A 23,781-nucleotide genomic window follows, 5' to 3' on the forward strand; every position below is an offset into this window, starting at 1 on the left:
CGCTGCTCCAGATGTGGCTCTGTAGCTCATTATGCATCCTGCACGGCGGTACTGCTTCCTCAACTTTGTGGGGCAAAAAATGGGTTCGGAGAGCCTGATGAAGCTGTCCAAGGTCACGTGACTGTTGTGTGTCAGAACCAAGGTCAGAATTTCAGTCTATGGACCCCAGACGTGGCATGGGTCACTTTACTAAAGCGCTTGGGAGTGGAATTGCTTTTGTGAGCTTCGCTGATCTAATTTTAAGTTGAGGTGAAGTTCATATAACATTAACCACTTCAACAGTTCTTTCGGTAGCACTTTGCGCATTTAGTGTCATGACGTCACCTCCTTCATCCCGTTGCAAATGTTTTCATCACCCAAATTAGCAGCTTGTGTGCCCCAAGGAGCAACTCTCCATCCTCCCCTCTCCTGGTCGCCATCAGCCTGTTCTGTGTCTATGGATGGCTTACGTATTAGATAGTGTGTGCTATTGAGTATTGTCAATAATACAGTATTGTCTTCTACAGCTGTTACTTAACAGGTCTTCAGGTTCCATACACATTCGACTGCATATTTGATTTTCTCTGTGCCTTCCTATTTCCCTGTATGTACATCCCACAGGTCACCATTAGTTCACTGATGGCCCTGGTTATTTCTACTCTGGGGCACTCAGGAATAATTCTGCTATGGTTTAGGCCCTCTCCTTCCTTCCTTCTGGGCCTAGACCTTCAAGTGGGCTTTCTGGTAGAGTGGTTTTGTATTTTACCTTCCGAGGAACTACTAAACTCCTTCCCTCCACCAGTCATGAGAGGGTTGCACACAAGTCCAAGTTTTCTTCCTAAACCAGTGGAAAGGGTGGGTGCAGCTACTGTTGGCAAGGGCATCGGGAACACAGAATTTCAATTCTGGGGCTGACTTTAGAAACGATTGTGCTTTTTGTCAGTGAGGCAAGGGAGCTTCAAGAGCTTTAAATGTCTTCAGCCCCTTCTAACTCTTCATGCTAGAAGCAGTCCATGGGCAAAGGAAACATCAATGTGTATGGTAATAGAAAATTCGAAGTTCCTTTGAGTTTTCTTGGTGAAAAAATGAATTAGTCTGTCTGGGGGTGAGTCGTGTAGCAGTAACTAGCGTGTATAGGGCCTTGCAGGAATAGAAATAGTGAGAGAATCGGTGTCAGTGTGATGCAGAGGATCAACCACAGGGGCACAGATGAGACAGCAGACACCGAGTCCAGCATGCATGACAGCTGGTGACACGTGCCCTTGCTGGCCTTGCGTTAACACGCCTACGTTATCTGTGGAGGGTGGAAGCGCCGCAAATCCTTCAGTAATGTATTTTGTTTTGGAAAATGCATCCTCCGCAGCCCTTCTTCTCCATCATGCTGATTGAAGGCCGCATTGAAGTGCATGTCAACTCCGGGGATGGGACCAGTCTGAGGAAGGCCCTGCTGCATGCCCCCACTGGCTCCTACGGTGACGGACAAGAACATTCCATCTCCTTGGTTAGGAATCGAAGGTATCTTAGCTCTCAGGTCTTTGTGTCAGGAGGCTGAGATGAGCTGGAGGAAGTGCCTCCATAGGAACCTTGCCGAATCCTTGGTGTTACTAGGTGGCGGGGATGGTCCCCACGATGTCATTAGCAACCATAGTTCTTAGTGTTTCAAAACAGTTCTAGGAATTTTACTATAAAGTCAGCTTTCTTCTACTTTGTAGTAATGTGTTTGAAACTTTCCTAATTGAGAATCCTTTCCTTAATTTAATTTTCCTTTCCTTAAACCCAATATAAACTGTTTACAAAGTAGATTAAAGTAGGTTGGTTTCAGATAGCTAAAGCTATCATATCAACATTCCATGTATTTCCCTCTTCAGCTGGAGACCTGTGCTTGAGACACACTGGATATTTTCACAATAGGATAAGTGGTGTTTGAACACACGTTTGCTCTAATAATCAATTGAATTCGGTGATGTATTCATTGATTTTTATTTTTCTATGTTGGTATGTTTGAGGTGCAGGTTTCACTTGTGGGATTCACATACAATGCCATGCCAAAATTTCTCTCTAGGAAAATATTAGTCCTAAAGAACTTGCTAGAATTGCAGATGAAAATGGAGCTATTCACTGTGCTTAAAAAGTTCGTTTTCTCCTTTCATCTGGCAGAGTCATTACCGTACAAATGGATGAGAGCAGTCCCGTAGAAATGAAGTTGGGTCCATTAGCGGAAGGAAGGACAATCGACATAGCCAACTTGTACGTAGGGGGGCTTCCGATGGACAAGGGGACGCCGATGCTCAGGATGAGGACTTCTTTCCATGGCTGTATCAAAAACGTGGTCTTCGACTCTGAGTAAGTGTGATTGGTTCGCGTGCACTTGCACTTTCTCAACACTCAACAGCCTTCTGAGTTTGCTGCTTGAGATGTCCTGAGTTCTGCAAGTTCCTCTGTAACAAGTGAATCTTCTTGTCTGTCGTGATAGTATCTTCCCGTGAAAGGGTTAATGTGGTAGACTGATCTGGCCATTCTATCTTATTAAGAAAATAACCATCATTAATCCTGTGTGCGTGCATAGTATGGAACATTGAACTGGGCCTTGATGTGTGCTGGGCAGTCACTCTACCACTGAGCTATATCCTTTCCCCAAGTGTACTTCTGCAAGAACCCAACTGTATTACTAATCGCTACATTTATTAATGGCTTTCCCTAAAACAGTTGCTATATTATTAAATATGGCAAGTCTCCGTTCTCTGTGAAGAAGAGAATTATCATCTGTACAAGTGGCTGTTCGTCTCTCCTCTCCCAAATTCTAGCTAAATTGAGATGAACCTACAGACCAGGATCTGCTTATTGGAGTTCACAATGGGCTCTGAAGCAGAACACACTGAGCCCATTCTTACTAGGCTGCTGGCCTGTAGGTAACCTTGAACAAGGGACACAGCCATGGTGTTCTCCTCTGAGAAACAGCTTCCCAGGAATCCCTAAACACAGAAAGAATAAGGCCTGCAGCATAGACTCCAGTAGCAGGGCCTTATTCAGCTATTTGAAGTTGTATACACATTCAGCAGTTGCTCATCCATCCCTTCACTGCTGAGGAAACTTCATGCTCCTGAAAACCACAATACCCTGAACTCCATAGGCAGACAGGTGGAGTCCACCTTTGGGAGGTGGCAGTGGGAGCCTTACTGGCGCAGGACACCCAGCTAGAGCTTCTGAGTAGAGAGACCTGTGGCGAGCGCAGATCAGAACAAGAAACCTGTGTTAAACGGAAGCTGTTGTGCAGTGATGTGGGAGCCAGACACTTGTGTGTGAGAGCCCAGCCTGCAGGAGGCCCGAGTCCACTCTGAATTCGGGAATGCCCAAGTCACCAGCCTGCAGCCCAACAGAACAATGTGACTTGGCCACTGTGAAGGATGGCCAGTTTGGCTACTCTAAGAGAAGTGGATCAGTGGTTTTAAATGGGGTTAACTACCCAGCACTCAGATAGCTGGGCTCCCAGACTGATGCATGGTGTTTTCATTTGGTTGCTCTCTTGCTTGTCTGTAGACTTATGGATTTCACCCATGCGGTTGGCTCTGAACTAGTAGAGCTGGACACTTGCTTGCTGGCAGAAGAGCCCCTGCAAGACCTTCATGAAGAACACGGGGAACTCCCTCCAGAGCCCCCAACGCTACAACAGCCTGTAAGCACGACCTCCGTCAGTGGCGTCAGGACAGTTCCAGAGAGGCACAGGGATAGAGACAAAGTGGGACTGAGTCCCAAGGAGGCCATGAAGCTGCGGGGAGGGGAACATGCCCCAGCCATGCCCTCTTCCTGCCCTCCAGTTCTCCATTTGTGCCCCCAATGGCAGAATACCCAAGAGCCCTTTGTCTATGGAGGCTGGGAGGAAGCTTTCTGGATCTTGCTTCCTGTAATAAACAGCCCACAGGGATTAGGGAACAGTGCTTGTCTGAGGGTGCCTCCAGTTCAGCCCTGATGCTCAGCACCCCAAGTGGCTAGCATACCACAGGAGGTTTGGTAGAGTCTGCTTTAGGGTCAGGTGTGTGTGTTTGGGGGGGGGGGACAGGAAATAATCACTTACTGTGAGCCACCGCGCACTCTCCAGTGTTGGAGGTCAGAGTCTGATTCATGAAGTAAACTCTAAGTCGTGACTCTTCATTTTCTCCCCTTCTGATCTCTGTCTCCTGGTGCACTTTAATAATTTAGAAGATGGTATGCTTCTCTCAAAACAGCATCGGCTGTGCTGAGCCAAGGACTTCAGGACAGTTTTCCCAGTTGTATGTGTCTACTTTAAGTCCCAAAGCTAAGTCTGGGACTCACTTGACTCGGGGTCCTGGATGAGACATTGTAGGGGCAGCCAGCACTGCCAAGGCCCTGCCTTGTGCTCTCAGCTTCTGGCTAGAGTCTGGGGTTCCTTCCAGTCCTGCTCCTCTCTCCTCACCCCGCACCTGGTATGTGAGTTTAAGGCCCCGTGAGACCTGAGGGCGCTGTCATCTCCCAGTGGTGTCCCAGCCGTGGCTCCCTTTGGGTCACTGCCGTCCTTGGGCTGGCCCCGTAGTCCCTTATGCCCAAGGAAGGTTCACAGAGGAACTCTCTTATCTATTTGAGGGAAAGTGAACTTTGGTGATGGTAAAAGATGGAGAAGGAAGCTCAGACTGCTCTCTGGGGAGAGAGGACGTGAAGGCGCACGGTTTAAAACAGAGCTCAGGATAAGTCAGAAGTCAGACCACAGTGGCAGCTGCTGCTGTTCTGACACAGCGGCCTCTGTGACATTTTCTTTGTGGAAGAACACACCCATGTCAGCGGGGTCCTGCTACCACGGCTGAGGGTCCTCATCCGCCTCTTACAGGAACTCTGCGCAGTGGACCCGGCTCCAGGGTTTGTTCCAGGCGCTCACCAGTTTGGCCTCTCACAAAACAGCCACTTAGTGTTGCCTTTTAATCAGTCCGATGTCCGAAAGAGGTAAGCTTTGTCCTGAGGTCCCTCTGAGGTTTTCGTTGCTAGACGATGAGGCAAGTGTGGTGCCGACTTCTGAAACGTGCTCCTACCAGACGGGTCAGGTTCAGTGCCCACAGGGACCCAGGCAAGGATCCCATCCATCAACTCTCATCAGGCCCCCTTGGTCACATACTCTGTATTGTCATAAAGCAAATGAAGGCTTTCCTATTGGCCTGTGAGGGAGTCTTGCCCATTTTTGACACTCGGAGCTTAACTCAATTGTAATCTTTCCAGAGTTGGGTCCACTTTTACAACTTAGTACAGCCACCCGTGGGCCTCTCAGGTATACAGTACAACTGTGACATGGTCTAGCCTTCCTTTCAGGCCTAAGGGACTCCTCATTGACTGTCATAGAGCTGTTCCCTTCAGACAGTGACCCTCTGTGTCATGAAGGGTCACACAAGTGAATGAACACCTCTCTCTTGAGAAGCTAAATACACATGCTGAACAGCAGTGGCTAATCTCTTGGAGGCAACTTTAGATACAGGAAGCTGACCTTCCTGATCCCTGGCGCTGACTTCCTGTTCTCTCTCAGGCTCCAGGTTCAGCTGAACATCCGGACATTTGCCTCCAGTGGCCTTATTTACTACGTGGCACATCAGAACCAAATGGACTATGCCATACTCCAGCTCCACGAGGGCCGCCTCCACTTCATGTTTGACCTTGGCAAGGGCCGGACCAAGGTCTCTCATCCTACACTGCTCAGCGATGGCAAATGGCACACAGTAAGTTCTCGGGAAGCCCTGTCTCCTGTCCCAAATTTTCTCCGTCCATCTCTGGTACTGATTGCATTTTCTTGAAAGGAAGCTATGCATTTTGATCCTGCATTGGTCTTATGTTTGACATCACCCCCAAATGATGTAAGCATCTTGTCAGTCGGGCCCTTTTTGTTTCCTGAATCCCTCCAGGCACTTGTTCCCTTCTGAACACCCACTAAGCACTCAGCAGCTGGTTACGGAATGAATTGAAGGTCTCTAAAAAGTTTTTGACTTGACAGGAAGCCAGTAAAGCCCAGCTGTGGCCTGAAAGGACCGAGCCGCTCACTGTGGTGTCTGCTGGTAACCAGGGTTCTGGAGCTCTGCTGTAGTCTTCCCATTTCCCATGAGCCTCAGCCGTATCCTCAGCTCTGGCTGTGCCACAGGCTGAGCCCGCCACAGAACCCAGGCTCTTAAAGATCTAAGAAACACGTGTCGTAAGCACACATCTTTTAAAGTTTTCTTAAATAGTTTACAAATTCCGGATGTTTTCATCTTGTGCAGGTCAAGACGGAGTACGTTAAAAGAAAGGGCTTCCTGACTGTTGATGGCCAAGAGTCCCCGACTGTGACTGTGGTGGGCAATGCAACCACACTGGATGTGGAAGGGAAGCTGTACCTTGGAGGCCTTCCTGTCCACTACAGGGCCAGGAACATTGGGAACGTAAGCACCGGCCACCTTGCTGGGGTTGTGTTTTCGTACAAGGCCATCATTCTCCGATGCTTTTGTTTTAGTTCTTCTGCCTGAACCTGGGGCTCACCAGAAGGTGCAGACCTTTCAAAGCATGTGCATAGGTCATGTGCTGGGGCTTACCCTTAGAGCCATCCTTTCAGCCTTTCCTGCCTCCCAGATAATGAACGTCTCCTTTTCTGAAGACACGCAGTCCCAAAGCAACTCAGGAAAAGTCCAGGCAATTGTATGGTATTGTAGTGAGAGAAGCAGTCTGGATTCCAGGAGTATTTTAGGAAAAAGAGAGAACACACTTACACTACATCATCACCAAAGTACTGGAGTGAGGGGAGAAAGCAAAGCATTCATGTGAGGGATTGCACAATTACGCTTTAAAAACCAAGATGGAGTAAGTGTGTTATTGAGGTTTTGGTGAAGTACAGGAAAAGATGCCCTGTGTCATCATTGCACCTCCTCTCCTGTCTCTCTTGGTTTAGACGACCCACAGCATCCCTGCCTGCATTGGGGAAGTGACAGTAAACAGCAAACAGCTGGACAAAGACAGCCCCATGTCTGCCTTTGCAGTGGACAGGTGCTATGCATTGGCCCAAGAAGGAACTTTCTTTGAAGGAAGTGGATATGCAGCTCTGGGTACGTGCTCTTAGCAGTCTGGAAGGGGTGCCCTGGGTTTAGTGTGTACTCTAAGCTGATGTCTAGAAGGAACACTCTGGGTTTAGTGTGTACTCTAAGCTGACGTCTAGAAGGAGTGCCCTGGGTTTAGTGTGTACTCCATGCTGATGTGGATCCAGGAAACACTGAGAGGCTAGGACTCAGCTGGAAAGACTGCCTAAGACCGTGTTTCTTTCATTCATTGCTCTGATCTGTTTCTAGTGTTTTGCTTGTTTGTGCAATAGCCTGCAACAGTCTTGTGATCTGCAGGAGGCCTAATGAGGCCTTCTCCCTGCAGAACTGGACAGTCACGAACTCCTGGCTTCATCTGCACATTCCCCAGGTTTATGTAGGGCATGTTCCCTGTCCAAGTTAATAAAGACCTTTGAATTAAAAAGTGGGTGTGTCAGCTGAGCGGTGACGCACACCTTTAATCCCAGCACTCAGGAGGCAGAGGCAGAACTCTGTGAGTTTGAGGCCAGCCTGGTCTACAGAGTTAGTTCCAGGGTAGCCGTGTCTACACATAGAGAAGCCGTATCTTGAGAAACAAACAAAAATAGCAGGCATGTGCATCTGTAATTCCAACATATGCAAGTAGGACATTTATTCTGTGTAGGCTATGATAGCATCATCCTCCCCTTTTCATTCAGCCCCAGGCATGGTGACAAATGGTTTCTATTGCCAACCCCAGGCATGATGACAAATGCCTTCGACTGACAATATCCAACTCTTTTTGTCACCTGAATTAAAGAATAAAATTATTCAATCCCCACTTTGAAAACACCTACTGTAGAGGTTGATACAAACCAGTAAATGATGCTATCCAAGGTACATACAAATGAAGACGCTAAAGACTAAGGGGGATAAATCTACAACACATGGATAGATCACCAGACTAAATGCATCCAGAGCCCAAGGGACCAGATGTCCCCAGGGCTGCAGATGAAGGAAGTCCCTGCCAATGCTTTCTCTGGTTTGTGACTGAACATCCTCTTCAATGGCAGTGTTCCTATTTATTGGTTGTGTACATCTGTGATCTCAGCACTCAGGAGGCAGAGTCAGGGCAATGGCATATATGGTACCAACTTGACTACATAGCAAGACTCCGTTAAAACAAACAGAAGCAGGAAAAAAGGAATGCTTCTTTTTAATGGGGAATGGAAGAGCTGAGGCCCAGAGAATGGGGTGGGAGTGTGGCAAGATCTTGAATTTGGCCAGTACCATGGATGCTTAGCCAGCCCAAGGCAGCCCGGAAGATCCATCTTATGGGTTCTCTCAATGACAGTATGTCCTGTGTTTTTCAGTCAAGGAAGGCTACAGAGTGCGATTAGATTTAAACATCACCCTGGAGTTCCGTACCTCCTCTAAGAATGGTGTCCTCCTGGGGATCAGCAGTGCCAAAGTGGATGCCATTGGCCTAGAGATTGTAGACGGCAAGGTAGGTGCCCTGCCTCCATGCCCTGCCCACCCCACCAGAGGCAGAGCAGGAGAGAAATGGTAGAAATGCTTAGATCCAAGTTTCTCATTATCCACTTCATGGAGACGAAAGAAATTTCCATTACTGGTTTAAAGTCGCATAGTCCTAAAAAGCTATTCTCAGAGTAACTTATTTTCACGTATATAAGATTGCTGTGAACCTCAGCATTGCTACCCAGACCTTACCAGGAGTCACATGACCACATGAGGTCCCATCTCTTCTGATAATCTTTAAACTAGTCACTTGCAAACATGCAGTCACATACAGCTGCCATGAAATAAACACACGTGTGCCCATGCACGCAGCCCCAGGCTTCCCGTGCTGATATCAGATACTGGACACAGTGAATCCCCACAGGGGACACCCTCACAACCCACAGGTCTTCTTAGGACGGACCATGTGTGCCCCTTCCTGTGTCCATACCTTGTGATATGCATATGGCACCATTGCCACCATCAAGATCCACAGCAGCCGTGACAGTACCTCTGGACTCCTCCTCCCATTGCACAGCCCTCAAACCTTGCCCCCTCACCCTTGGCATTCATTACTCTGTCTCCGTCTCTCGACTGTTATTTTACAAATGTTACATACTAAGTCGATGCAGTAAAGTTCTGGTTTCCTGAAGGTTCAGCCAGGTTGTGCACAGTAAGTTATTTCTTAGTACAGAGTTATTACTTCATGGGTTGAGTATATTGTACTTTGATTTCTTTTATAAAAATGTACTTTTTCCTATAACCTTGAGGCTCTTGCATCTCAGCTTCTCGTGAATGCCAACTTCCACAGTACATTCATCTCTTCCCTTCTGTAGTTGCCTCCTCCACAGCTGTTCCTGGTGTTCATTCTCCCTTTCCTCCCCTTTGGGGCCATGTGAGCATGTGGAGGGGAGTTGGGGTCCCCTCTCTTTCTGTGGGGTGTCAGTTGGGGCCCCTGCAGTTGATCCTCAGGGGCCCCTATACTTTTGGCTGTTGGCACAAATGGCCTGGGGTCTCAGTGTTGTCACTGGGTGGTGACACCTCCTAGACCGTGTACACTTCAGCCCTTGGGGACTAGACTTCCCAAGTGTCTTTGCCAGTGCTGCATCTTCAGCTGGCGCTACCACCATCCATCCCACTGCCTGGCACATGAGAGAAGTGGGCATGTATGCCGTGCCACACTTAAGCCACAGAAACCATGGACATTGGCATCTTGGGTTGCCCTCTCCTGGTGAGTTCTGACACCATTTTTATTATAAGATGGTTCAGTGTTCCCTTTGGTGTTGTAAAAGAGTGGTGGGCTGTGTTCCCGGCTAGTTTTACCTGAAATAATTACATGGAAACTGTATTCTTTTAAACACTGCTTGGCCCGTTATCGCCAGCCTCTTATTGGCTAACTCTCACATCTTGACTAACCCATATCTAATAATCTGTATGCCACCATGAGGTTGTGGCTTACCGGGAAGATTCTAACCCACGTCCATCTCGGGCCGGAGCTTCATGGTGGTTGCCTGACTCTGCTTCTTTCTCCCAGCATCCTGCTCTGTCTACTCCGCCTATCTAAGCTGCTGTCCTATCAAAAGCCAAGGCAGTTTCTTTATTAACCAGTGAAAGTAACACATAGACAAATGACCCTCCTACATCACTTTGGAAGGCAAGGAAGATGGTGTCCCTCAAATTCACACGCTAAAGCCCTACCCACTCTCATCTCTTAGGATGTGATCTTGTTTAGACTTTAAGGAGGTAATTAGGAGCCAACGGGATGGCTTCCTGGGCATAAATACCAGATGCCAACCCTAACAACCTCAGTTCAACCCCCAGCATCCACAGGGTGGTAGGAAAGAACCAATTCCAGCAAGTAGTTCTGTGATTTCTGCCTGTGCTCATGCACGGGCACGCAGATACACACAGTAAATAAATGTGAATGAAAGAATAATTCGATTAAAGTGAGGTCACTGAGGTGCGCTCTGAGCCAATCTGACTGTCTGTGTAAGTAGGAGGCACCAGGGCACACAGAGAGGTTCAGCGAACAGAAGACTCCTTGCAGGCTCCCATGAACTTACTTGCTTGTTTTTAGCATTTCCTTTCCAGGTTCTTGGCCCCTAGAATCCCACAGTGGGCTCATGGAACACTGGCAAAGTTCTATTTGCCTTGCCCCGCCCCTCCTCCCACTTCAATTGCTGCTTCCAGGCTACAGTTTAGAGCCGGCTTTCACTCTTATCCTATACTTTAATTTTTTTTGAAAAACTTAACATCTATTTGCAAGTTTTTATGTGATAATCTTTAAAAAAGTTATCGGAAGTGTAATAGCTATAAAAGTGTGCTTCTGTATTCTGTTCCACGTCTTACTTTTCTGCTGTGTCTCTCACTTCCTGCTCCCGTTCAACTTCAGTTAGTGTTGTGTCCAATGGTCTACAGTGCATATGTTTGATTTGTCACAGTCTACTGTAAAATAATGGTCATAGGTGTCAGATCCAAAAGAAACTTGGGACGAATGACTCCCTGTGGTGTCTATTAGCATACCAAGAAACTTGCTGGCCTCCAGGCTCACTCAGAAGGGAGTCTTCTCAGCTCTTCTCATCCAGGCCCCTACCCCAAACTCTAAAACTTCTCTAGCTCTGGGGCTTCCCTTTCCACAGCCCCTGATGCCTGTGTGACCCTGCAGTTTCAGCCTTGTTCTCTTGCTCCTCTTTTGGCTCTGTTGTCTTTGTTCTCTCTTCATTTCCCTTCTCGCTCCACACCCCCTCCGCTCTCCTCCCATGGCCACACTCAGTCTGCTACTTTCCCCTCCTGCTCTGGACTCTTCCAGAGTCTCAGGCTGTGCTCTCCCACACAGCTACAATAAAAACTTCTCCCTCAACCAGACTTTGAAGCATTCATGGCCTCACTGTTTACAGTAGCTAGGATGAGAAACTTGGAACAACATGTACTAGGCCTTTTTTCTTTGGTCTGCCAACCAGCTCCCAAATCGTGACACGGAGACTTCTTGTTAGTTATGAATGCTCGGCCCAGCTTAGGCTCATTTCTGGCGAGCTCTTTTCACTTAATCAGTTTCTCTTTATCTATCTTTTGCCATGGGGCTTTTTATTTTTCTTTCCTCTGTATAGCTTACTTTCACTGCCTCTTGTGTCTGCCAGGCAGGACCCTGATTTCTTGCCCTGGGCATGTCCCTCTCTTTCTTTTCGTTCTCTTCTCACCCTTGACCTCTCACCTTTTACCCCACTCCCACCGTTCTTCTCCAGAACCTAGATTCTGCCTCCTATTCATTATCTGTGCTGCACAGCCCCACCTATGCTTTTCCTGGCTAGCTATTTGCCTTGCACTTTTTCATGAGACCAATCAGGTGCCTTAGGCAAGCCAGGTGAAACAAATGCAACACATCTTTACATATTAAACACACATCCTTTCATGTTAAACAAAAGCAGCATAAACAAATGTCACATGCCTTCACATAATTAAGGTAATATTCTAGAGCATAAACAAATGTAACACATCTTTGCCCAGTTAAAATAATATTCCACAATAACAACATGCTTAAAATGCTTCCCTCCTCCCTTATCATGAGCTGCTAGAACCAAGTGATGCAGACAGGAGGCTTAAACACAAAAGCTGACTCTCCCAGCTCTGGAGGATGGATGTCTAAGGCTTAGGAGGGTTGGTTCCTTCTGAGGCCCCTCTCCTTGGCTTATGCTTGGCTGCCATCTCTTCACGTTATCTTTTCTCTGTGTCGGTGTCCTGATGTCTCTTATAGAGACAAAGATTGGATTAAAGTCCACCTCAGTGACCTCACTAAGGTCCCTATATACAACTATCATTCTTTCCTGAGGAATGCTAGAGATTCGAACTTCAACGTGTGAATTTTGGAGTGAAACCGTTCAGCCCAGAACCCTCTCGGCCCTTTGCTATGTCCTTGCCTTTTGTTTGCCACACTGTTGTAGAGCATCTGTTGTGGTTTGTTAGAGAGAAGTCAATGGGCCTGTTGTAGAGCATCTGTGGTCTGTTAGAGCAAAGTCAGTGGGATGTTGTAGAGCATCTGTGGTCTGTTAGAGCAAAGTCAGTGGGATGTTGTAGAGATCTGTGGTTTGTGGTCAGTGGGCGATCGTGCGTAGGTTCTGCCAATGCTCAGCCTGCCAAACTACAAACTCCCAAAAATGTCCACAGTGCCTTGAAAATGAAGCGCTGATTTCAGAGCTGTGAGCCCAAGTTCTTGAGGAGGAGATTTTCCCCCACTCTTGTTTGTTTCTAATGGTCCGTGCTGCATGTTTCCAGAATCATATGAGGTGCTCTACTCTGAGAACAATTCATCAATGCTCTGTGCTCCATGGCTTCTTGGTTTTCTGGCTGAGATCTAGTGCAAAGAAGACGGTGGCCCTAAGCAGAAAAACTCACCCAAGTGTTTGCTTTGTTCAGGTCTTATTTCATGTCAACAATGGCGCTGGTAGGATAACAGCCACATACGAGCCCAGAGCCTCCAGAACTCTCTGTGACGGGAAATGGCACACGCTCCAAGCCCAGAAAAGCAAACACCGCATTGCCCTGACCGTGGACGGGAATCCTGTTAGGGCTGAAAGTCCTCACACCCATTCCACCTCGGCAGACACTAATGATCCCATTTATGTGGGCGGCTATCCTGGTATGTATGACTCCAGTCTGTTTACCTTCACAGGAGGCACAGTCCTAGGCAGGTAGAAGCTCAGAGGAATATAGGCTAGAGACTGAGAGATACACAGTTCAATGACAAGTCTCACTGATTTAGAAAAGCTGTTTGGAATATCATACCTAAACATTCTTGGGGAATTTAGCATAATCCTCACACACACATTTAACACTGAGGACATTGGTTCTGATGGCAAACAGGTGGGATAATTGTACCTCTTTCCTATGTGGTCCCAAGGTCGGGTTCTAAGTCACAGGGGTAGGCAGGCTTCTTCCTCTTGCACCAGTTTTGCATTTTGAATTGAACATTTAAGATGTCCCGAGAAATTACCGCAAATCCTTAATGCTTGTTGCATGATTTTTCAATTCACGGCTATGTCTTCAAGTAACTATGTGTTAACAGTTCTGAGGAATTGTGCCATCCACTAAAGCCACGTGTGGGAAATAGCCTGGTTTGATAGCAGATCCACTTAGATAATTTTTTGTCTTTAATGTACAACTTACCCCATCTCAACAGAATTGAGCAAAGCTTATCTCTTGTTTTCTCAACAGCCAACGTCAAGCAGAACTGTCTGACCAGCCAGACCTCGTTCCGGGGCTGTGTGAGGAATCTGAAGTTGAGCAGGGGAACACAGGTGCAAGCCTTGGACTTGAGCAGGGCCTTTGACATACAAGGAGTCTTCCCTCATTCCTGCCCTGGGCCTGAGTCCTGAACTGCTGCCAGAACCCTCCTTTGGGATCATTGCTAACATGCTGAGGAGAAACAAGTTGGTGAACTCAAGTGTCTTCTCTTCAGGTTTCACTTCGAACTCAGGTTATGTTTCCAGAGAAAAATGCTGTATTTATGTTGAACTAAAGCCACATGTACAACAGATACCTCTATTAAATAGTTCAAAATGTCAGTTGAAATCATGGTCTCCTTTTTCAGGTTGTCCAGATGGATCTTTGTGGACATGGTACATTCTGCAGAAGACTTGACAGTGTTCCCTGGGGTGCGGGGGCAGATCATAGTATTAGATTAGAGCAGAATATGGATTAGTTTCATTTCTTCTCTCTCTGCTTTTAACCTTCATACAATGTACTCACTGGGTAGCAATTAGGACACAGTCTAGTTGGTTTCCTACCAAAACAGAAACATTGTTCCAAGACTCCCAGTAGGATCCAGAGTCTGAGACAAGTGATAGCCCACACATTGGGATAGAACTTAATGCTTCTCCACACAAGCAGCCAGGGAAACAAGATCAAGTTTTCAAGAGAGTGAAATCAATAAGTGCCATCCTCAGGAAAGAATTTATTAGACAAAACTTTCACTGCTTTATGATTTAGTCACATACATCGTTATGTAGCCCAGTCTGGCCTTGAGCATACTTCCTGAGTCAGCTTCTCACTTCTGATTCTCGTAGTTTGCCTCCATGCCCAGCTCAAGGACTTTAAAGTAGCTATTATTTCATCTGAGCATTATGACGACAAGGAAATATTTGTGTGTTTTAAGTGTATGAAGTGATAAAAAATTTAACAGAGAATTGGGAAGTATGAGAAAGACTGAAATGGAAGTTATTTATGTTATTTATTATTATTATTATTATTATTTTACTTTTTAGGCAGGGTCTACTATATAGCCCTAGCTGTCCTGGAACTCACTATGTAGAGCAATCTGGGATCCAACTCAGAGATCCTCCCACCTCTGCTTCAGGAGTACTGTGAGTAAAGGTGTGTGCCATCATTCCTGGCCAAAAACAAACGTCTAATAATTCAAGAGTCATATTTAAACATAGTAAAGATAAGTATTGCAAACCCATAGGCAATAGTATGTTAAATATTGAAAAGATGGCATCATTCCTTTGATTTGGAAGAGCCAACTGTGTCTACTCTCAATATTTTTTCCTCTTCTTTTTATTTATTCTTTGTCTTTCACATCATGCATCTCCATTCCATTCATTTCCCTGTCCCTTTGTATCCACCCTCTGCCCTTACATCCTCCTCCTCCCCAGAATAAAATAATATAAAATTTAGGAGAAAAAATAAAAGAGAGAAGGAAAAAATCAATTTTGTTACGGAAGCTATAATATGATGCTATAGGAGGCTGCTTGTTTGCTCCTGGCTGCTCAGTCCCGAAATAACCACACAGGAACCATATTATTTCCAATACTGTTTGGCCAATAGCTTAAGCGTTTTTCTGACTAGCTCATATCTTAAATTAACCCATCTCCATTAATCTGTGTATCATCCTGAGGCTGTGGCTTACCAGGTAATGTCCAGCATGTCTGTCTCCTAAGGGGCTTCATAGCTTCACCCTGAGTCCTCCTCCTTTCTCCCAGCATCCAGTTGAGTTTCACCTGTCTAGTTCCACTCTGCCCTATCAACAGGTCAGGGCAGTTTTCTTTATTCATTAACCAATAAAAGCAACACATATATAGGACCTTCCACACCAATGTGACATAGTGAGTGATGAAGTAGAGCCTTTTATTCATATATTTTTCACTTGCAAGTGTTCATTGCAAAGAGTCATTGGTCTGGTTCAAGGTCTCTGGTTTCTGCTACACTCTTGATGCTGGGCCGGCCATCACTGGAGCTCCTCCTAGTTATCCTGCTGTTGCCCTGTGTTGTGGAAATCCTGCAGCTTCGGATCTGCAGGACTGGTTCCTTCACGTGCTCCAACAGATCACAGATAAGGTGGATGATGGCATGGACCAACATGTAACCCTGGCTCTGGGCCTGGGTAGTTGTAGGGTTGGTCAGCCTGCTAGCTCTCCCTTGTCCTCACCACCAGGGTGAGCTCTCCTGCAATGCCTTACCTAGCTGGGTAAGGTTTCCCTCCAAAGAGAATGGGCTCCAAAATGCCAGTACAGGCAATAGGGATAAATCCTGGTCCCGCTGTCAGTGGTCCCACAGTCTGTCCCAGCCATACAACTGTCACCCACATTCAGAGGACCTAGTTTGGTCCTATGCTGGTTCCCCTGCTGTTAGGCCAGAGTCAGTGAGCTCCCTTTAGCTATTTCAGTGAGTGTTCCCATCATGGTCTTGACCCCTTTGATCATATCATTGCTCTTCCCTCTCTTTGACTGGACTTAGAGTAAACTGATTTGTAAACTAAGTTACTGTGTAAAAAATAAACAAACAAGAAAAACCCTAGGAGTTAGTAGGGCCCATGCTTAGCCTAAGGATTATTAACCACAGGATGAGTGGGCCACACGCAAAAGTCATTCTCAACAGTGGCTGAGTCTTGACAACAATCTAAAGGGCTGACTGGTCTCAGAGCCCCAGGCTCATCTCCCAATATGTTCCCCTCTCTTGTTTTATAATTTTATCCCAAAATACTAACCAAGCACTCATTCTGCTTCTGTGATCTCACTTAAATGCTATTTGCTAAGAAAAACAAAACAAACAAACAAAACCCATGACAATGCCTCACACAGGAAACCATCCCCAGAATTGAGACAGTTGTGCGCTGTGCCTTTAGAAACTGCAGCCCGCATCTTTCCCTCGTGCAGCAGCCCCAGCTTGGCAGAGGAGTGCGGCAACACTGTAGTCTTTTCAATTTAAAGTTTGTGGTGTTCTTTCTCTGGCAGCCTCCAACTACAACACTCTATCTACACTCCTTTTCCTCCCTGTGGTCCCCACTGTCTCCACAGTGTTACTTCAGCACTGTGTCATGTATGTAGAGCTTTGGTGTATGTATATAGGATCCAGGACTGCAGTTGGTTTAATCACATAATGGGATCATTCTCAGTTGGGTTCACTCTCCTGAAAACGGCATACTTCTAATCCCATCTTATATGGACAGCACCTTTTCTTTGTCTAAGCCTCTGTTCAGGGATATCTTGTTTCCTAATTGGCTTGTGTACATAGTGCTGCAGTATGAAGTACTGCATGAGTATGAAGTACCTCTGTGGTACGTTGGGGTCCTCTGCGTGAATATCCTGGAGGAGCATAGCTGGGTCACATGGATGATTTATTTCCAATGTGTTTTGTTTTGAGAAACGTGTGTACGGACTCTCACAGTGGCCACCCTAGTTTCCAGTCCCATTAGCACTGTGTAAGGGCCCCTGTTGTCCACATCCTTGCCAGTATTAGCTGCTTTCTCTTCTTTTAAAAGATAATTTTAGAGCCGGGCGGTGGTGGCGTACGCCTTTAATCCCAGCACTCGGGAGGCAGAGGCAGGCGAATCCCTGTGAGTTCGAGGCCAGCCTGGTCTACAAGAGCTAGTTCCAGGACAGGCACCAAAAACTACAGAGAAACCCTGTCTCGGAAAAAATCAATCAATCAATAAATAAATAAATAAAAGATAATTTTAATTCTCTGAGAATTTCAGATGATGTATTTTGACCATATTCACCACCCTTTCCACCAAATACTCCCATTGTGATGATGAACAACATTATGTTTAAAGTTTAAACTCCTTATGCTTGAGAGACAAAAGGCAAAGATGTCGTTAGGATGCAAGCCCCTAGGTTGTACAAGCTGTACCCTAGCAGCACGCTTCACTAAACTACTCTTGAAATCTGCGGGTCTTGTCCATTTCACTGTTGTTGTAAGATAACAGATGAGAAGGCCAACTACTATTTCTGCTTAGTAGTCAAGCTTGTGTCAAGCTCAACAAGCTGCCAGGACATCTGCAGGACATAGATGTTAAGATTCCCTACATTCAGACGGGTGAACGGTGCCTGAAAGACCCCAGACATAACCACCACTTCCCCTCCCATAACCACTCTGTCTATCCTCCCATGCCTTCCTGTCATGCCAGCACAGCCTAGATACCGAGACTGGCAAGGGGGTTCCAGGATTGAGACACGGAGGCTTCTTTTCAGGTGGAAGAACAGCAACCTTTACTTTGCCCCAGCTAAAGCCTTTTATACCTCTAACGTTTCTGTGGAAAACCACTGGCCAGAAAGAACACAAATATCCTTGACAATTACAGACCACAAGGAAGTTCCACATAGGTCAGGGGGAGTGAGGGCAGCTAGATCACAACACCTTCCTACCTGTTGTGTGACTAATCCGTTCCAGGAAGATGCAACATACACTGCTCCTCACCCCAGATAGGAAGCCTGTGAGGGACCAAATACAGATGCCACCACGTCCAGCTTGGTCAGTCAATGAGCTTTATGGGCATTGTTTCCAGGAATATGGGTGAGAGGTGACGTACAGGTTCATAAAAATTCAAAGATAGTTGCACATCGAAAGCTTACCCTGACATGGGTGACAAGCTCACAAGAGCTGGGAACGTGGAACACACTGCACAGCCTGCCAACAACTCCACAGGTAGAAGAGTGTCCTTTGAATCCTAGCTGGTCTAAGCTTCTTCCAAGCTGCAAGGCTGTTTTCTGCTTCTGCCAGGCAGCTGGTCTGGTTTCATAGTCATCTTTGTAGCTTTGCTTGGCTGAGAGGAACTCTGAGAAGCTTGGCTTGTTTACATCTAGGGAAGGAGAGACAGAGAGAATTTGATCAGTTTCAGAGAATTCCTTCCTGAAGCTGTTTGAATTGTTGACCTTCCATTTTAAGGAGCTTCCCTGCAGGCTTGAATGTACCAGTCTCTGATGAAAGTAATGCACAACACTGATACTGGACAACACAAACTCAGTAAGCAAGAGCACCCTTGGGCAAGGGCTCTGAGTATGCTAACGTGAGGAGAAATGTCCTTAAATGTTACATACGTACTGTTACAGCCACAGAAAGTTCTGGTAAAATAAACTAGGCATTAAAAAAAGGGTAAGTGGACTAGGACACTAAGATTCAATAAGATCTAAAGTCAGAGAAGTAAGCCAGGAGGTTGAGGGTTCCCCAAAACAACAACCAAGGCAATTCTGAGGGACAGAGATGGTCTCGTTGTCCTGATTGGCATCCAAGGAAGGAGATCAGCACATTTGGGGGCCAAGGCTCCCACTCCTCAGATCCATCATTGACTTCTCCAGCAAGTGCTGGCATTGCTTCATGTCCATCAGGGCCTCCACCTGCAAAAACATTTGGAGGAAGAAGCAACAGAGTTCAATGTACAGAGCAGTTGGGGAGAATGAGTTTATACAGCTATCCTGCAACCTCCACATGCTACAGATAGCACAGAGCAGTTGGGGAGAATGGGTTTATACGGCTATCCTGCAACCTCCACATGCTACAGATAGCACAGAGCAGTTGGGGAGAATGGGTTTATACGGCTATCCTGCAACCTCCACATGCTAAAGATAGCACAGAGCAGTTGGGGAGAATGAGTTTATACGGCTATCCTGCAACCTCCACATGCTACAGATAGCACAGAGCAGTTGGGGAGAATGAGTTTATACGGCTATCCTGCAACCTCCACATGCTAAAGATAGCACAGAGGTGCTGCACACACAGACAAATGGACCCGAGAGACGGGCAGAGACGGGGGACAGAGAAATAAATGAGGCAATGATGATTTTAAGAGTTTGACAAGGTGACCTTGGCTGTCAGAGCTCAACCATCTGTCTGAAATAGGCTAAGGTTTGTAGGCAATATACATACCAAAATGGAGCTGATATTGACTGACTGCTACGTCCAGGCTAGCATAGGCTAGTGGTAGGAATGTGGACTGGAGTCACTAACCATTCAGGAAAGATGGGCGTCACAACTTGATGTGAGCCAGACAGAGTTGGAAAGAGAAGAAAGGATTGACCTGAAGGCAGCACAGTCTGGTGGGAAAAAAATCTAAGTCTAGGAAGCATCAGGCAAAGACAAAGTGGGGAGAGCCCAGTGATATCTGCTGACTATGGACAAAGTCAGTTATTCTGGGGGAGAGGAGGGGGGAAATGAGGACATGCTGCTGGGTGTCCACTTTGAACCAGGCAAAACCAAGAGAACGAAGCCTCTGGCCATGGAACTGCCTGACAGTTTTCAGTGCTGGGAACTGGGGTGTTCACTGGGAGCAATAGTGCTGATGAGAGTGACCTGGGACTCGTCTGCACTGAGGATCCCTGAGAAAAGGCTCACCTGTGAGCATGCCTGAAGAGGAGTGATTTGCTTATCTTAATTGATATGGAGAGACTCCCAGACTGCATAGGAAGGGGAAATTCTAGTGGAGCACAAGCAAGCAAGCTTCTCCCTGCTCTTGACCGTGGATATGGATGAGTGACCACGTTGAATTTGTTCCTTGACTTCACCGTGATAAAGCAGTGTAACCTGAAAGTGTAAGTCACAATCCGCACAATGGCAAAGAAAGTAACAGCTTTGTTCCAGATCATCACACTGACAACCCAGGGATAACAGGTGACAGATCTGATGGTTTTCTTACTTCTGGTAATAGCAAGCTTTGCCTCCCAACTGGTGATCTTTGGCACCCAGGGTACACTGCCTAAGGTGTTCTGACAAGAAGCTGAGGAATGTCTGTCAGTGCATGGCGAGTCAGGTGACAGCAAGGAGGAGCTTTCAGAGGCCTTGAGCCTCCTCCAGGAGTGACCTTCCAAGGAGAAGCAGTTATGAGAGGAAAGCCCATGAGCCTCTTCCTGCTGCTCTCCCCGCCATTCCACTGAGGGAACTTGTTCCCAGTACCCTGACTGAAGCACGGGTGAAGAGCACGGATCCCCAGATTTCTCCCACTTAAAAAATAATCAGTGATCTGAAAAGACAGGACGTCTGCCCAGGTGGCCCTTTGCCAAGTCCCATCTTCAGAGGGATTCTAGGTCTGGGCATTCAAAGAAATGACCTATGTCACTCTGCTCAGTGCAGGCCGAGGGAGAGAGAGGCCGGCACATGTTTACCTCCAGACTAGAGATGGTGCTGCTGATGAGAATGAGGGTGTTTGACTTAGCCATGATGGCCTCCTGTCCTGTACATGGAGACCATGGCCTGCCAGGGGGCCATGTGCACCAGGAAGTGTGAGGGAGAAGTGAGAAGATGGGAAACCACAGGATGAGAAGGATAGTGATTCCCAAGAACCCTGAATATAAGCCAGCCCACACCTTCCTGAGGCCCTGACAATGAACAGATAGATCCTGAAGGAAGATGAGGGCCCAGACAAAGGGAGGAATTATCCACACAGGGAGTCACGGGGGACAGAGTGCTCAGGGGGAGAGGACAGCAGAGAGACTGCACAGATGGCACAGGGATATAGACCATTCCCATGTTCCTGGATTAGCAAGGCTTGCCCTAGGCTCAGGCAATGCCGTTGAGAGAAGACAAGGTAACTGAAGATGGAAGCAGAGAACACTGTGTCCTCCAAGCAAAGGGATGATCACAAGGTCTTCACTGGTGAGAGACAGAGCTGGTGCAGATCCAGGTGCCCGTCTGGTGCAGGTTCTTGGCATCAGGAACATCCAGTTGTTCAATGCACTGTATCAGTGGGTTCCCTGTTTCCCACACAAAACATCTATGGAGAAGGCAGCCGGGACCTGCAAGTTAAACACTGCAGGGATCACTTTAATGAAGAGGAAGGCAGCTCTGCAAACTGAGGATGAGTGTGGGAGGCTTCAGGTTGAAGAGTTCATAACCCACCACACACACACACACACACACACACACACACACACACACACACACACCCTGATGTTCAAAGAATAAAGAGGAACAGGTCCAACCAGACGGATCCAAAAGGTCCCTGCAGGGGACATGCCACTCAGGGACTCAGGGATCCCTTACTCCTAGTCAGTACATGGGAGCCTATTCTTTCCCAGAACTACTGCTATTTTAGGGCTGGGACAAAAGGAACCTGGGGAAGTGGACAACATAAGCTTCATGGGACCTTACCTTCTCCCTCTCCTGGTTGTCCATCTGAAATCTAGGCACTGTCTTCTCTGACATAGAAATTTCCTGATCTGAGGCCGGAAAACTCATGTTTTCAAATACATGACCTAGATTTTTGCAGCTGGAGCAGCAGCCACAGATCGATTTCGGGGAGTTCCAAAGCATCTGACCTCAGACACAGCATGCAGACACAGTCTGGCTTTGTGTTCATTCTGCCCTTAGCAGCCATGAACAGGGACCTTGGTGCACAATTCTTTGATATGACTCCAGCCCAGATTGTCCCCATCATGGCAGCCTCACAGTGCCTGCCTGCTTTGCTGAGGTTCAGACTCACAGATGGTAACATCTACAAAGAAGACTGTGACAGTAGGTCAGGGTAGAGAGGATTAGGGTGCGCATCCAACTGCCCTACTCAGTGCCTTAATTTCAGATTAGAAAGAAGAATCCTGGATAGGTCTTCTCGAGGTGACTGAGTGGGTAGGCCCCAGAAGCAACATCAGGGACTGAGGATGACCCAGTTCTAGGAGGACTGCCAGGTGACACATTTGACCTGGGAGAATCCCTGGCTCTGAAACTCCTGCAGGTATATGTGAAGAATGGTGGGGCCCCACAACAGGAACATGGTCCCTTAGTGCTGAGAGTCCACCATTGACACCCTCTCAGGCTGGATTCTAGCCTCCTGTCTTTCCCACAGTTCTGCCCCCTCCTCTGCCTTTCTCACCAGCAGCAGAGGAGGAGGGCATGGAGGCCGATGGCCATGTTGGAATTACCAACACTCTCAGGGCCTGGGAGTTAAGAGAGACTTGAGAATACCACTTAGGCAAAAGTTAAATTAATGAGAAATTTGCTTCCAAAGTCCACAAACACTTCACTATCACAGAGAGACACAAGGAACAGGTGTCAATGCTGGCAGCCCGTCACATGGCTGTTCTGAACACCATCCATCTCATCCCTTCTTTCCTCCCTGGGTCTTCCCAGCTGTGACCTTCACCCAAGACAGTCTCTTCCGGCTTCCTGTACTACCCTGCACCCTCTCAAGTCCCTTACTCTATTTAACTGTATTCATGTGCACTTACCTCACCAGCTTGGTCTTCCTGATGTTCTTGGACCCTGCCGGCATCCCAGCTCCTTGGTGCAGCTTGACCATCAGACTAATGATTCTGGCATCCAGCCCCTTCTGAGGGCCTGACACACCGCCATGTTTACTGAATGTCAACTGACAAAAGAACAGCTCACGCCATTGCACAAAGGCAGCCAGAAACTGGGGTCACTCAATCTTCACTCTTACTGCTTGGAGGTAAGAATGGAGTCGGGCCCATGGAGGGAAGAATTTCTACCAAGATGTTACAGGAGGCCTGGAGCAAGCACAGCCTAGAGATTGAGAAACAGGCTGCATGGCTAGAATTGTGAGCTCAGCTCTGTCTGACATCCCACACCTGGAACAAAATCCTAAGGAAATGCAGGGACAGTGGGCATAGGGCCATGCACTAAAGAATCTGGAGAGGCCTTCCTGCAGGTTCTTCAGGTCTAGAAGACTGAGAACGAAAGCTGAAGGAGTTCACGGAATAAAATGTTGCCTTCTTGGTGACAGAACTGTCACTATGAGGACACCAGTGAAGAACGCGGGTCTGGGTCTTTCGAAGGACGTCTTTCATAACCTTCATCTGGCAATGGATGGAGATAGAGACAGAGACCCACACTGGAGCACTGGACTGAGCTCCCAAGGTCCAAACAAGGAGCAGAAGGAAGGAGAACATGAGCAAGGAAGTCAGGACCGCGAGGGGTGTGTCCACCCGCTGAGATGGTGGGACTGATCTAATGGGAGCTCACCAAGACCAGCTGGTCTGGGAGTGATAGAGCATGTGATCAAACCAGACTCTCTGAATGTGGCTGACAATGAGAGCTGACTGAGAAGCCAAGG

The 23,781-nt window shown here is 47.2% G+C and overlaps 1 protein-coding gene and 1 long non-coding RNA gene across 4 annotated transcripts in view; one reads left to right on the plus strand and one right to left on the minus strand.

The window, feature by feature from the left end:
* Lama1 (laminin subunit alpha 1) overlaps positions 1-14,075 on the plus strand; it is a 126,836-nt gene extending 112,761 nt beyond the window's left edge. The window contains exons 54-63 of the mRNA XM_087902329.1: positions 1,343-1,494; positions 2,137-2,322; positions 3,517-3,652; positions 4,820-4,932; positions 5,504-5,693; positions 6,228-6,386; positions 6,890-7,043; positions 8,366-8,499; positions 12,921-13,143; positions 13,719-14,075. Coding sequence (XP_087758455.1) covers positions 1,343-1,494; positions 2,137-2,322; positions 3,517-3,652; positions 4,820-4,932; positions 5,504-5,693; positions 6,228-6,386; positions 6,890-7,043; positions 8,366-8,499; positions 12,921-13,143; positions 13,719-13,879 — 1,608 coding nt within the window. The 3' untranslated portion in view covers positions 13,880-14,075. The remainder of the gene's footprint in view (positions 1-1,342; positions 1,495-2,136; positions 2,323-3,516; positions 3,653-4,819; positions 4,933-5,503; positions 5,694-6,227; positions 6,387-6,889; positions 7,044-8,365; positions 8,500-12,920; positions 13,144-13,718) is intronic.
* Positions 14,022-23,781, minus strand: part of LOC148117620 (uncharacterized) — a 40,846-nt gene continuing 31,086 nt past the window's right edge. For all 3 annotated transcript variants that reach the window (XR_015736844.1, XR_015736843.1, XR_015736845.1), the window contains 2 exons: positions 18,356-18,582; positions 14,022-14,153 (listed from right to left, as the gene is read on the minus strand). This is a non-coding gene — a long non-coding RNA (uncharacterized LOC148117620). The remainder of the gene's footprint in view (positions 14,154-18,355; positions 18,583-23,781) is intronic.

This window comes from Myodes glareolus, chromosome 27 (genome assembly GCF_982192425.1).
Source record: "Myodes glareolus chromosome 27, mMyoGla1.1, whole genome shotgun sequence".
Taxonomy (NCBI): domain Eukaryota; kingdom Metazoa; phylum Chordata; class Mammalia; order Rodentia; family Cricetidae; genus Myodes; species Myodes glareolus.